The following is a 16,149-nucleotide window of genomic DNA, read 5'->3' on the forward strand; positions in this document are numbered from 1 at the left end:
GACCCGATGCAGACTGGGAGACCGCTTTGCTGAACATCTACGCTCTGTCCGCCAGAGAAAGCAGGATCTCCCAGTGGCCACACATTTTAATTCCACATCCCATTCCCATTCTGACATGTCTATCCACGGCCTCCTCTACTGTAAAGATGAAGCCACACTCAGGTTGGAGGAACAACACCTTATATTCCGTCTGGGTAGCCTCCAACCTGATGGCATGAACATCGACTTCTCTAACTTCCGCTAAGGCCCCACCTCCCCCTCGTACCCCATCTGTTACTCATTTTTATGCACACATTCTTTCTCTCACTCTCCTTTTTCTCCCTCTGTCCCTCTGAATATACCTCTTGCCCATCCTCTGGGTCCCCCCCCCCATTGTCTTTCTTCCCGGACCTCCTGTCTCATGATCCTCTCGTATCCCCTTTTGCCTATCACCTGTCCAGCTCTTGGCTCTATCCCTCCCTCTCCTGTCTTCTCCTATCATTTTGGATTTCCCCCTCCCCGTCCAACTTTCAAATCCCTTACTCACTCTTCCTTCAGTTAGTCCTGACGAAGGGTCTCGGCCTGAAACGTCGACTGCACCTCTTCCTACAGATGCTGCTTGGCCTGCTGCGTTCACCAGCAACTTTGATGTGTGTTGCAAGCATCATATACAAATTTGGAGGAGAAGGGCACTCAGCTCTTCAGTCCTGCACTACCACTTAATAAGATCATGGCCAAGCTGACTGCAACCTCAACCCCACATGGAAGTATAGAGTCTTACAGCATGGAAGCAGGTGCTTTGGCCCAACCTGTCCATGCTAACTGTGTTGCCCAGAAAGCTGGCCCCACCTGCCCAGATCTGGCCATATCCCTCTAATCCTCTCCTACCCATATACTTAACTACATGGCTTTCCAATGTTGCTAACGTTCCCGCCTCAACTACTGTTCCTGGCAGCTCTATCCAAATATGCCCTCCCCCGCCCGCCTTTGCATGAAGCTGCTGCCTCGGATGTTCCTTTTAAATCTCTTCCCTCTGGTCTTAATCCTATTGTGTATAGCATCTCGTCCCTGGGAAAAAGACTTCTTTATGCCCCTCATGATCTTATACATCGATCTCTCGTCACCCCTCAATCTCTCGTGCTCCAGGGAATAAAGTCCTAGTCTATACAACATCCCATTGTAATTCAAGTCCCCAAATCCAGGCAACATCCTGGTCAATTCTCCTCTGTACTTTTTCTAGTTTAATCAAATTTTTCCTATAACTGCATCAATGAAACAGTGCACAACACTCTTAAGTGAGGCCTCATCAACATCTCACATAACTGCAACATAACTCCCCAACTGCTAAACTTAATGCCCCGACCAACATAGGTCAATGTGCCAACTGCCTTCTTCAACACCCTGTCTACCTGAGACACTGCCTTCAGCGAATTAAGAACTTGCATTCCGAGGTCCCTCTGTTCCATAACACTCCCCAGGGCCATACCATTCACTATATAATCCCTACCCTGGTTTGATCTCCCAAAATGCAATACCTCATATTTATCTGGATTGAAAGCCATCTGCCAGTCCTCAGCCCATGTACCCAGCTTATCAAAATCCCTCTGTAAAGTTTCATAACCTTCTACCCTGTCTACAGCAACAGCTGTTTGAGTATCTTCTGCAAACTTACTGACCTTGCCTTGGTGCACTCACGTCCAAAAGGTTCATATATTTACAAACAACAAAGGTCCAGGCACCAATCCCTTTTGCATACCACCAGGCACAGTTCTCTAATTCAGAAAACCACTTGACCATCCCCACTGCTTCCTAGCCAATTATGAACCTGAACAGCTATTTCCTCTTAGTTCCCATGCAATCTAACCTTACAGACTAGCCTCTCACAAGGGATCCATCTTGACATCACCACCTAACAATCAACCTCTGCAAGATCCCACCTAATTGCTTCAAAGTTTGCTCCATCACCTTAACCTGTAAGCTGGTCGTATCCTTCTCTGTAACTATTTAAGAACTAATAGAATTATGGTCACAGGACCCAAAGTGCTCTACAACAGACATTTTTGTCACTTACCTTACCTCGTTTCCCAGGAGGCCCAATGTCGCACCCCCTCTAGTAGGCCCCTCTCTATATTAATAGCAACAGCTTTCTGTCTGTCAGCTCACAGTAAGCTTTCATTGCCTTACTCATCAAATCTCTTACAATATTTTTCACCCAAAAGTACTTAAATCCTCTACGATAAATCGTTTTGAAGAAGTCTGAAAGATTCATGACCTTTGGAGAAAAAATATCACCATATCTCTGCTTAAATGGATGGCCTCTTATTTTTACTAGTGATCTCCAGACCTAGTGTTATTGCTACATAATGAAACATCCTTCCCACATCCACCTCACAGCTTGCCAAAGTCCCTTAGGATCTTATCATTCAATCAAGTTTCTTCTGAATCTTCTAAACACCATTAGATGCCAGCCTGGCTTAACCCGTCTTTCCTCGTAAAACAACCTTCTAGTCCAGTTATTTGTCTATTAGTCCAAATAAGAGTACAGCTGAACCACTTCCAAAACGCTTACGCACTTAAATAGGGAAGCCATTTGGTAGCCAGGACTTCAGTTGTAGACTCACCAATGCCATAACTTCTACACTTTTTTGTTCGATTGCTCTAGTGATAAGTGATAACATTTTGTTACTTTTAACAATTTATTGTTTTAACAACATATTAGCAAATCAGATATCTGCTTTTTTCTTATTTGTCCTGCTAAAATGGAGTATTTCCTATTTGAATTTGAATTGACTTTATTTCTTACATCCATCCTTCGTATACATGAGGAGTAAAAGTCTTTAGTTTACGTCCCCGTCTAAATGTGCAATATGCAATTTATAGTAATTTATAATAACTAGTATGTACAACAGGACAGTCAAAATATCATAGAAAGACAATTGTATCAGCGTGAATTAAGCAGTCTGATGGCCTGGTGGAAGAAGCTGTCCTGGAGCCTGTTGGTCCTGGCTTTTATGCTGCAGTACTGTTTTCCGGATGGTAGCAGCTGGAACAGTTTGTGGTTGGGGTGACTCGGGTCCCCAATGATCCTTCAGGCCCTTTTTACACACCTGTCTTTGTAAGTGTCTGAATAGTGGGAAGTTCATGTCTACAGATTCGCTAGGCTGTCTGCACCACTCTCTGCAGAGACCTGTGATTGAGGGAAGTACAGTTCCCATACCAGCTAGTGTTGCAACCGGTCAGGATGCTCTTAACTGTACCCCTGTAGAAGGTTTGTAGGATATGGGGGCCCATACCAAACTTCTTCAACTGTCTGAGGTGAAAGATGCGCTGTTGTTCCTTTTTACTCATTACACCCCATTTCCAAGAAGGTGTGTAATATGGAAAAATGTGAAGTGATTTTCCTTTGACAAATTGATCACAATGCAGATAGACTGAAAGAACCAACAATTATGAGCATCCTTCATAAGTTCTAGATAATATTTCGGTATAATGCAGTTTAAGTTCACTAGGAACTAAACTAGTAAGGCAAAAGCTGGCCTTTGATTTTAAAAAAACTTACGATTCCACAAGCCTGACAGGTTCAACCATCAGAATGTAGCTAAAGCAGACTTGCGGAACAAAGTATTTATTTGTCAGTCACATTATATATATAAAATGATTTTGAAATTTTGTGCATACTTACTCCTATAATATTTGGATGACTGAGTTCCTGTAATAGTTTGATTTCTCTCAAGGCTGTTCTATTAATTCCTAAAAGAAACAGTATTTGTTAATGAAAAATGGATGTGATGAGACAGCATACAATGATAATTAAAATGATTTAACCAGCTCGAAATCTCTTCAAGCGTTTGTCATTTGTTCTCTTTAACTATTACAGACAACTTTCCGTTCTGTGGACAGGGTGCAGGAGACTTCAGAACTATTAAAATCAAAGGTGAATCTGACTTTTGGGTTATGACAATGATTAGGTGTTCCTAGATCAATTTCTGCAATTTCCTAATCATATTTTTAAAAAACCATATTAATAAATCAGTCCATTCTATACCTGATCTATAAAACACCACCAATATAATACCATTACCTCATTTATATAAGATATTATCTGTTGCTAGTTCAATAAACTTGAACAATAAAATAGAATTTTATAACTCGCTACTGATAACTACCTTGGTATAATATTGTTCTTCAGCATTTTAAAAGGGATGTGGGCAAAGAGTTAAATTCTCAATCCATATTACAGTTGTGTCCTATACTAGCCTGCTGAGATAAAGTAATCATTTTGCACTCTGTTTTTGAGTAGTAAACAAACATACCGATGATTGTAAAATGACATGCTGGCTTTACTGATTATATTTATGGGAGGGGGAGAGGGGGATACCAAAGTGCTGGGTTTTGGATTGTAGTTTTGATGGACTCTGGATCAAATTCCCTTTCGGGCTTCTGCTGTTGCTTGCATGGTGGGTGGGGAATCGATGTATTTGCTGCTACTTCTGCGAAGGCTGAGGAGTGTGGGGGGGCGGTTTTGGGGCTTCGATGTTCTATCATTCATTCTATTGGGTCTCGTTTCCTGGATGCCTGTGAAAAGTATGAATTTCAGGTTGTATACTGTATACCTTCTCTAATATTAAAGGACCTGAATCTAAATTATTCAAGATGATGATTAACATTAGTCACATCAAATTAAACAGCAAAACAGATAATTCCCTAGAAGCTAACAAAAATAAAATAAATAACTTGTTGGAATTATTCTAGACGATCAGTTTGTGACAGTATTAAACAGGTAACCTATCAATGCAGTTCTTTTGCATGGACCCTTTTTTAAAAATTGAAACTGAACATTAAAATGAAAAAAAAAGCTTCATGTGAAAACTCCACCCTTATTTAATTAATTCCTTCTAAAATTACACCTGAAATTATCATAGTTTTAAAATAATTACTGAGAAGGTTACAACCAGTTCACAGGTCTTGAACTGTGACAGCAAAGTTTGGAGAGATTATCTGGGACACAAGACTCCAGATGCTGGAATAAGGAGCAAAATACACAATACTGGAGGAATTAAGAAAGTCAGGCAGCATCGTGGACAGAATAGATAATCCATGTTTTAGACCGTAAAACATAGGAGTAGAATTAGGCCAGCTGGCCCATCAAGTCTGCTCCGCCATTCAATCATGGCTGATCCATTTTTTCCTCCTCCTCAACCCCAGTTCCCGGCCTTCTCCCTGTAACCTTTGATGCCATGTCCAATCAAGAACCTATTAATCTCTGCCTTAAACACACCCAATGACCTGGCCTCCACAGCTGCATGTGGCAACAAATTCCACAAATTCACCACCCTTTGGCTGAAGAAATTTCTTCACATCTCGATTTTGAAAGGGCGCCCCTCTAACCTGAGGATGTGCCCTCTTGTCCTAGACTCTCCCATCATGGGAAACATCCTTTCAACATCTACTCTGTCTCGATCTTTCAACGTTTGAAAGGTTTCAATGTGATCCCCCTTCATCCTTCTGAATTCCAGCAAGTACAGACCCAGAGCTATCAAATGTTCCTCGTATGATAACCCTTTCATTCCTGGAATCATCCTTGTGAACCTCCTCTGGACCTTCTCCAATGCCAGCACATCTCTTCTAAGATGAGGGGCCCAAAACTGTACACAATACTCAAGGTCAGGCCTCCCCAGTGCCTTATACAGCCTCAGCATCACATCCTTGCTTTTGGTTTGAGACATTTCATTTGTTGGCTGGAAGGGGGTTGGATATATATAGAAAGGCAATCAGTGCCCACTGTGGAAACTGCATGATCCAGACAACAACTTCTGTGATCATATGTACATCATTAAATACGAAATTGGGAAACTACTGCCAAAATTTCCCTGCTCCTCCAGAGGTTATACTTATTTGCTGAGAGATTTGGTAATGAATCACATGGATTGGCATGTCCTGATGAAAGGCCTCAGTCTGAAATGTCGACTGTGTATTCCCATCTATAGATGCTGCCTGACCTGCTGAGCTCCTCCAGCACATTGTGTGTATTGCTCTAGATTTCCAGCATCTGCAGTACCTTTTGTGTCTGTGGAACAGAATGAACTGCTACACTTACCCAGCAGATAATCAATTCAATTTGCAGAAAAAAGTTACGTTTTCCCACTGAAGGACAAGTAATTTATAAATAGCAATCTTAATTTATACCGAACAGAAAAATATCCTTGAGGATTTAATAAATGATAGTGATTTTAAAAATTCTATCTTTTCCCCCTTTTTTGGGCTTCTCTATATAATTTTGTAGTTAAATTAATTATTAATCAACACTTGCTAGTTCAGAGGATCAATTTCAAATTTTTCATGCAGTTTGGTTAAAGGAACACAGCAATCAAATCATGTGAAGGTGTTGTACAGCAGTGGATCACTGCTCAGCATAGGTTCTGGTGCAGGGGTAAGTGGAAAAACTACTGGCACTGCACATTTATGCTGCTCACAAAAGTATCACAGAAATCAACAACATTTATTGAAATTAAAATGAAGGGTTCTGACAGAGGGTCTTCCGTTTTTTTTAAAACATGTTGTATGACCAGTTGAGTACTTCAGCATTTTGTTTTTATTTAGATGTCCAGCAACTGCAACTGTTTAATTTTAACACAAAACTATTGTATTCTTTCTAATATCAAATATAGCTATTTGGATTATGCGCTGTACATGATATACAGTATGTACCCTTGGTCCCTGAAGAAAAGTGTTTCATTTAGCTGTATACATGTGCACAGTTGAATGACTATAAACTTGAACTTGAAATCTGAATCAATTAGGATACAAGAACACATGAAAATAGGATTAGACTACCCAATCCCTCAAGCCTGACCTGCCATCTAATAAAGTCACAGTTGATTTTTCCCCAAGCCTCAACTCCTAATGCACTACTCACCGTCTTTAGCTTCTGATCTGTGACCAACCTTAATCTGAAAAGTAAATACAAGATTGTATTTAAATGGAGTGTATTTATGTAGCTTGCTATACATGTGTTGTCTGCATTTCTGGTTTTTCCAAGTTTACTGCGGTAAACTGTTTAACTTGTTTTCAAAACTGTTAGTTACATTAATTCTAAGATGGACACCAGACAGCAATCAAAGACAAACCTATCTTCAAGATGGAAGGCATGGAAATCCCTCATGAGATAGATGTACTGCCAATGATTAGCGAAGAGAATGTCTGTAAAATTTCATGTGAGGGTGGAGGAATTTTCTTTTCAGAATATTTTTCTATTTGACACATCAAGAAATCACTGGATTTGGTTCTGCTCTGTCTCCATTTTTACTACAATGAAAGTGTGATGCTAGATGGAGTCTGGGAGTCTTATTCTGAGTTCCTCAAATTACATCAACAAAACATGTAGGTATCAAGAACAAGGGGTGTCTAACTAGCAAACCTCCTAAAATTTTTAGCTTTAAAAATAAGATTCATGCTACATAATATTTAAAAAAATAAATCTAGATAAAGTTTACTAATATATTACAATTGTCAGACTTCAAAAACATTGTTTTGGCAACAAAATTCTTTGGGAATTCTTGGGGTCATATAAATATATATATTTTTTAAAACTTTGGAACCCTAATCCCTTCTCAATGTAGAAGATAAATTTAACAATGTCTGGAACTTGACCCTGCTTTAATATCAGACTAAGTTCAATCTCATGTTTAAAAACACACTGTATCATTTAAGTCTAGGTCAGAATAGGTCAAATATGCTCCCACTAAATATTGCAACTAAAAAATATGCACAACTTTGTTTCTGTATCTAGAATTCAGTTCAGATTTTGAAAAATGTTGCTTGTTTTTCTTAATGATCATAATAAAAAGCTGCAAGATCCAAGCAAAAAAAGTCAAGTTATAAGCCTTTTTGTAAATTTTGGATAATTTGTTAATGTGGTATAGGATAAGGAATCGTTTTGAAGATAGGGTCTGAATACTGAGAATGAACTTGGGTTCAAAATGGTTGTTGTAGCCTACCTGGAGAAAGTTACCAAGATGTTAAATAAATATAGCAGTGAATACAATCTACCTGGATTTCAGTAAGGCATTCTACACTGACATTCAGGACAGGCTCAATCGTATATAATGTGGGAGAGAAGCAATATATTAAGCCAGTTTGATAATGACCGGAGATGTACAGCAACAACTGGGTAAGTTATCAGGTTGTATTGCTGTTCCTTATTTTAACTAAAGGTGATCAAGAGGTCAGAATAATGCCTTTGGATACTGTATTTGGAGACAACAGAAAACTGTGCACAGCAACCATAACCAATGCACTATGTCGAAATCACAGCAGCCTGAAAGACAACAGAATAGGAGGAAAGGCAGGCAGTATCTGGCAGTTAAGTACAAAGTCATGAAACTAGCAGTAGCAAATAAATTCAAATACAGGCTGTCTCTGGGTTATGTAACTATTCTGTTCCCGAGAAATGTCAGAAGCCAACTTCTCTTAAGTCAGAAATGTCGGTTTTCTAAAGATACCCATACTGTACAGTTTTAGATACAGTTGTATTATACTTTAATTTTATTGAAAAATAACTCTAACACTACCCACAATTAAACTGTGTACAGTCATTAATGAATACATGGAACGTTTTATTAGTATTACTAGCTTGCAATAAAGCTTTAACATAGTAAGAGAACTACAATAAAGTTGGATTTCTACAAATCAGGTCATTTGTAATCTTGGCAATCTTTTTGCCCACTTGCAACTCTCGACTGAAATTACAAATTCCACTTACATTACCAGATAATCTGATGATAGCCATGCTTACCTTCTTAATTGCAACAATGTTGTCAGTGTTCTTGTCTTTTGCCTTATATACAGTGGCAAACTATAAAAAAGAAACACATATTGTAGCATTAGGCAGAGGAGAGGTCAGATTTTTCTAAAACCAAACTATAATTTAAAATGTCTGAACTGAGAATTGTGGATTTAATATCTACAATCTTGCATCTGTTTATCTCAATAAAATCAGTGTTCTGTCTCTTAGAGATTTTCATGACAAAAACTTTGTAAATTGTTCATTTCATATCAAAGGATCTTAAAACATAGCATCTTATATGCTGAAAACAAGATGATTTACAGCTTTACAACCTCACACGGACCGTATTGCAGAAATGAAATTATTAATAGACATGAAGTAAACTAAGATGGGTTGGAAACAATATGGAAGCAAGCCCATCAGTATTCCCTGCCAGAAATACATGAAAATGAGTCACACAGTAATGAGATCTCAACCAAAGTGCAAATACTGTATTGTTTTAAATCCACAGTAATCCAGATTTGTTTAATTAACATGTTAGACACCAAAAGCAATGGAGTAGTGTTCATTAGGTAAAACAATGAAGAGAATAGAGAAGATTTGCTATTTTTTTGAATTGTGGCGATCCAATTTATAGGGTAACTTACTCACCTTGCAAAATGGAGAATATTATCGCACAAAATTTAAAATGACCATAATGCACTGCACTACATTCAATTATTTCCTTTAGATACGATGTGCATTTACTGCTTTGCGCGAACTATGTTTTAACATAAATATGGATGATATATTTCTCTCATTCTCAAAATGCTTCAAAATGTATCGACTACTTGCTGGATTGCAATTACACAAAAGTTACAGGAGTTACAAATTTTTTTAAAAATCTCTCATCATACATTACCTGTGAATAAAGAAGCAGGATTTCCATAAGAACATCAGATATAGGAGCAGAATTAGTCTGCTCTGCCAGTTCATCATGACTGATCCATTTCCCTCTCAGCCCCAAACTCCTGCCTTCCCCCAGTATCCCTACATGCCCCGACCAATCAAGAATCTATCAACCTCTGCCTTCAATATACTTAAAGACTTGGCCTTCAAAGCTGCCTGTGGCAATGAATTCCACAGATTCACCACTCCCTGGCCAAAGAAATTCCTCCTCATCTCCATTCTAAAAGGACACCCCTCTATTCTGAGGTTGTGTTCTCTGGTCTTAGACTTCCCCACCATTGGAAACATCCTCTCCAAATCCACTCTATCAAGGCCTTTCACCATTCAATAGGTTTCAATTAGATCACCCCTCATTCTTCTGAATTCCAGTGATTTCAGCTAAAAAAAACCTTTCATCAATATCATTAACTCTTATTTCTCTCTATGCACACGCTGGTTAAAATACTACTCACATTACAACACAGAGGGCTGTCGTTTGGCCCATTCCCAGTTGCATCAACCCCATTTCCCTGTAGTTAAACAACTTGCTGTCTCTCAAATACCCATCTCCCCCCACTTGATACTATGGCACTTACTTAGATTAAGAGGTAATTTACAAAAGCTAACTGACCTGATGATGAAATTGGGATCTTTTATTATATGAGACATGCTGGCTATACTACAGCTCTGCACTTTGCACTATACTCCTTCACTCTAGCTGCCCCATATTTCATAACTTTTGTTTGTTTTCTCCCTACCTGCCAATATAAACTCACTAACTAGATGACTCCATAATGTATTGCTTCTACCCACGCTGTCAGAACTATTCCCTATCAATCCCTCCACCAAACTACCAAACTTCTAACTAGTTTTTCCCCATGCTGATGAAGATTCATTTTCTCACAAATGCTACCTAACCTGCTGAACATTTCCAACATTTTGTTTTTATTTCATATTTTCAGCATCTGCAGTTTTTCTTATTTTATGAGACCATGTGGTGGAGCTCTGAAACCAAAACAGGAAGATTACTTAGCCAGGACATATTACAGGCTTGCAAACAATTGCTGGAAGGCAAGGGAATAAAATGAGGAGAAGTATAAAAATGATAGGATAACAGTAGTAGGGGACTTCAACTTCTCCCATGTTAACTGGAATTGCCAAAGGATTAGAAGGAGTTGAATTACAGTGCACTCACAAAAGCTTTTTGAACCAATATGTAAATCCTTTTACAAGAACTATACTGGATCTAATCTTTCCAAACATAGAGTCAAGCAGTGGAAGTCGGAAAATGTTTTAGAAACAGTGATTATAATGCTTTAAGTTTAAAATTGTGTTGGCACATGGCCAAGTGGTTAAGGTGTCAGTCTAGTGATCTGAAGGTCGCTAGTTCGAGCCTCAGCTGAGGCAGCGTGTTGTGTCCTTGAGCAAGGCACTTAACCACACATTGCTCTGTGACGACACCAGTGCCAAGCTGTACTGGCCCCAATGCCCTTCCCTTGGACAACATCAGTAGCGTGGAGAGGAGAAGACTTGCAGCATGGGCAACTGCCGGTCTTCCATACAACCTTGCCCAGGCCTGCACCCTGGAAACTTTCCAAGGCGCAATTCCATGGTCTCACGAGACTAACAGATGCCTGTAAGTTTAAGATTGTTACAGAGCAGTAGAAGAATAGATCAGACTCAAGGTCTGAGTTGGGACAAAACCCATTTCATTTTGATGAGACACAGCCGGGAAAAGGAAACCGGGAGCATCCACTTGCAGGTAAATCTACATGTGACCAGTAGAAGGCATTCAAAAATGAAGTAGTAAAAGCTCAAGACCAATGGGTTCCTGTTATGGACAACAAGTATAAAGATTCTGAAGTGCAGGCACATTTACAGCTGGATGAAAAACTAAGGTACTTAAATGCAGGGTTGGAGAACTGAAATTAGAAAAGGCCAAAGGTAGTGAATAAATGTTTCTCATTTGTATTCACTCTGGAGAAACATGTTGTAGCCTGATAACTCAGGGAAGGGAGCAGGGAAAATCTAAAATGAACTGCCTTCAAAAAGGTATTAGCTGTCTTAGTGGGCTTTGTAATGTACGGATCTACTTCTTTTAGAGCAATGACCGCCCCCCCCCCCCACCAGCACTACGTATTGATCTGTTGCCAACCTATGCACTGTTGTTTATGTATATGCATCATTCTCTCTCTCTCTGCAATGTGAATAGACCAGTTAAAGCCATTTCCTGCGTACATGCTTCTATTTAATTGATATGTAGTTGTGCACAGTCACAACAAATTGGCGACAAGGACAAACCTGAATGTCAGAAAATATCACAAACTGTACTGACAGTTATGGCACGATTACGGGATGCAACAGTGAGAGTTAAACAGCACAAAGAAGGCCATCACAGATGCTAACAAAGACATTAGTACAGTACGTAGTACACAGTCAAAAGATGTGCTGAATTTAAAGTGAAAATAACGTGGCAATGGCTTCAGTCGGGAAAGTTGACGAATTTGATAGCGCTAATGAAGCCTGGGAGTTGTAACATGAACAATGTGGAGGAGCAAAAGAAAGCCCCTACACTTCTTACCTAAATGGGCCCAAGAACACACAGTCTTTTATGCAACCTAGTAACCCATGAAAAGCCAGCAAGCAAGACGCTCAACGAAATCGTTACAATTTTACAAAATCTCTTGAGCTCTAAACCACTGGTAATAGCTAAGAGATTTAGGTTTTACAAAAGGAACCAGTCAAACGATGAAAGGCATTTCTGAATACATTGCAGAATTGCACAAACTTTCCCAGTACTGTAACTTTACAGATGGACTTCCTGATGATTTAAGGGACAGGCTTGCATGTGGCATGCATAGTCAAAGCACTCAAAAGAGGCTACCATCTGAAAGAGACCTAGCCTTAGAACAGGCATCAACCATTGCAATATCATTAAAGACTGCAGCAAAGGATACAGCAGAACTACAGAAAAGGAGGTTAGAATGTGAAATGCACAAAATGTCCCTGAATGATGCAAAAAGCCAAAAATGTTATTCAGGTGGCAAATCCTCCCATGATGCAAATGACTGTCGGTTCAAGAAAAAGTCCGTAAAAAGTGTCACAGACAAGGTCACACAGAGAGAGCGTGCAAGGAAGACAAAAAGCACAACCAAAGTAAAAGTCTCAAACACAAAACTAAGCAAATGCATAAAGTTATTGAATGCAAACCAGAATTAGACAACATAGAGTCTGACAAAGGTGAACTGTCACGCCTAGAACTGCATAGTATAACTGAAGCAGATCACAAAATCATCTAGATCACAATAGATATGTCTGGTGTAAAACTGAAAATGGAGCTGGATACAGACAGGGTCAGCTTTCTCCATAATTCCAGAGGCTGACCACAAGATATGATGCTAAAGACTTACACAGGCGAAAAAGTGTTTCCCAAAGGCAAACAAAGTAAATGTGATGTATGAAAGCCAAACACAACAGTTAGAGCTTTAAGTTTTGGTAAGTGGAGGGCTAGCACTTTTCAGATGTGAATGGTTGAGAAAAATCCAGCTAGACTTGCACTCAATCAAAGCTTCCTAAATGGTAGCACTAACCAGAGGCTGTCACAGCTGCATAATGCTAATCATAAGGTGTTTGAGAAGGGAACAGATAAACAGATCGAAGACTTGGCCAAAAGCTCTTCCGGATGCTAAAATGTTGAAAATGCACCCCCACAGGCACCGTTACACCCATGGGAGTGGCTGTCTTCACCATGGCAAAGGGTACATATTGACTTTGCTGGGCCATTCATGGACTCCATGTTTCTGATTGCTGTGGATGCTCTTTCTTCTTTTTAAATCTTTTTATTAATTTTTCTAAAATTATAAACAAAATAACAATGTTGATACAAAGAGATTGGAATAATCTTATAGTTAATAAACATATACAGAAAAGATTTCAGATAACACAGGTATAATAGACTTCCAAACTCATGATGTAATTAATCATAAAGAAAAAAAGAAATAAAAAGAAAAACCCCCAAAAAAAGGAAAAAAAAAGAACTAAATACTAAACCCAAAAAAGCAAACGGAACAAAACAAGGCTAGACCAATATCTTAAATCGAACATGTTCAGTAATGTCGTCAACTCCACTCCTCTATTCATATATTTTAAGTTAATAAGAAGGATTCGGAAAGGTCAAATTACATCATATGAAAATGTTGAATAAATGATTTCCAGGTTTCTTCAAATTTAACCGAAGGATCAAAAGTATCACTTCTAATTTTTTCTAAATTTAAACATAACATAGTTTGGGAAAACCACTGGAATGTAGTAGGAGGATTGGTCTCCTTCCAGTTCAATAAAATAGATCTTCTAGCCATTAAAGTAACAAATGCAATCATCCGACAGGCTGGAGAAGACAAAAATCTATGTTCTAGCATTGGCAATCCAAAAATTGCCGTAATAGGATGGGGTAGTAAGTCAAAACATAGAACTGTTGAGATAATATCAAAAATATCTTTCCAATATTTTTCCAAAATAGGACAGGATCAAAACATATGAGTTAAAGAAGCCACCTCAGAGTGACATCTGCCACAAATAGGGTTTAATAATAACAGGGATTTTATCTTTCGACATATGGGCTCTATGCACTACTTTAAATTGCATTAATGTATGTTTAGCACATATAGAGGAAATGGATGCTCATTCAAAGTGGCGTGAGGTTATACCAATGAAGTCAACCACCTCAGCAAAGACTGTCTCCGCTCTGAGGACTATCTTCACCAGAAATGGCAAATTGTGAGTGACAACGAAGCACAATACACATCAGAAGAATTCTGACTGTTCATGAAGAAAAATCGCATCAGACATTTGAAGTCAGCTCCTCACCACCCAGCAATGAATGGGTTAGCTGAAAGTTTTATCAAACCTTCAAAAAGTCCACAGGCACTAAAGGAAGTAATGGAGGACATTGGTGTTGCTGTAATTCTGACAGAAATGTTCAAATCTTCTCTGGCTACAGGTGACAAATGAAATGTAGTATCTTTATTTAAGGAGGCACCTTGGAAAAAGGCCAGGTAATTACAGTAGTGAGTCTCACACTAATGATAGGGACTTTATTGGGGGGAATAAAACTCCTGAGGGGCAGGAATTGTAATAGATGGTCAGTGTAGCCTTGCTAAGTAAAGATCCTCCTAACTAACTAGCCTTACCTTTTAAAGAATTAGCTCAGCGAGGATGATGCAGTTGATGTGGTCTGACAAGGTTCCTCATGGGTAACAGCCCAAGGAGTCCAGGAGAATTTAGCTAATTGGATTTAAAAATGGCTTGGTAGTAGGAAGCAAAGGCCGATGGAAGATTGTTTTTGCAATTGGAAACCTCTGCCTATTGGTGTACCCCAGGAATCTCTGTTGTTGTATACATAAATAATCTGGACATGAAGGTAGGAAGTATAGCTGGTAAACTAACAGATGAAATGAAAACCAATGTTGCTGAAGTGGATACTCTAACTGCACAATGATATTGATGAGTTTGTATGGTGGACAGGGCAACAGCAGATGAAAATTTATCCTAATTGAGGTGATGCTTTTTGGGAGGAACAATGCGGTTAGAATACAGGCCCTGGAATGTAGCGTGAAACTGAGGGGTCTCGATGCACACATACAAGAATTCCAGCAGGTGGCAGCACAGATAAAATGATGAACCCAGCCCTGATGAAGGGCCTCGGCCTGAAACGTCGACTGCTTATTCCTCCCCACAGATGCTGCCTAAACTGCTGAGTTCCTCCAGCATCTTGAGTGTGATGCAAGACATTTGCCTTCATTAGTCCAGATGCAGTGTGTAAGAGTCGTTAAGTTATGGTACAACTATATAAATCATTAGTTAGGCCAGAGACAGAGTATATAACACCACACAACAGTAAGAAAGTGGCTGCAGAGATTCACCAAGATGTTGCCTTGGAAGGAGCACTTCAGCCAGAGACACAACAGACTGCAGATGTTGGAATCCCAAGCAGAAAACTAACTGCTGAAGGAAGCAACTGTAGAATGAAACTGTCAGTTGATGCTGCAGGTCAAGACCCTTCATCTGAATTAGATAGGCTGGGTCTGCTTTCCTTGGAGCGGAGAAAACTGAGGGGGCAACCTGTATAAAGGATACGTAAATATGCGGGATATTGACAGGGTAAATACTTAAAACTTTCCCACTGATAGAGCCGAAACAGCATGTTGTGATGAGGACACTGCAACAAAATACAGATATTCTATATTGAAGAGCCTTGCAAATAGAGTTTAAAGTGGGAAAAGGTGAGGTCATGTACTTCAGTAAAGTTCAGAGGGATTTGGTGTTTTAGTGCTTTAATCAGAAAAAGTTAGCAATCAGGTGCAGCAAGTAGTTAAGGAGGAAACAGCATTTTGGCCTCTATTCTGAACAACAATCTGCTGGAGGAACTAAATAGAGTCAATCATGTCTTGATGCAGGGT

The 16,149-nt window shown here is 39.2% G+C and overlaps 1 protein-coding gene across 1 annotated transcript in view; it reads right to left on the reverse strand.

The window, feature by feature from the left end:
* cdk7 (cyclin-dependent kinase 7) overlaps positions 1–16,149 on the reverse strand; it is a 31,271-nt gene that overhangs the window by 14,202 nt on the left and 920 nt on the right. The window contains exons 2-4 of the mRNA XM_063049339.1: positions 8,774–8,833; positions 6,896–6,929; positions 3,662–3,729 (exon numbers count right to left, since the gene is read on the reverse strand). Coding sequence (XP_062905409.1) covers positions 3,662–3,729; positions 6,896–6,929; positions 8,774–8,833 — 162 coding nt within the window. The remainder of the gene's footprint in view (positions 1–3,661; positions 3,730–6,895; positions 6,930–8,773; positions 8,834–16,149) is intronic.

The sequence above is a fragment of the Mobula hypostoma genome, chromosome 5 (genome assembly GCF_963921235.1).
Source record: "Mobula hypostoma chromosome 5, sMobHyp1.1, whole genome shotgun sequence".
Classification (NCBI taxonomy): Eukaryota; Metazoa; Chordata; class Chondrichthyes; order Myliobatiformes; family Myliobatidae; genus Mobula; species Mobula hypostoma.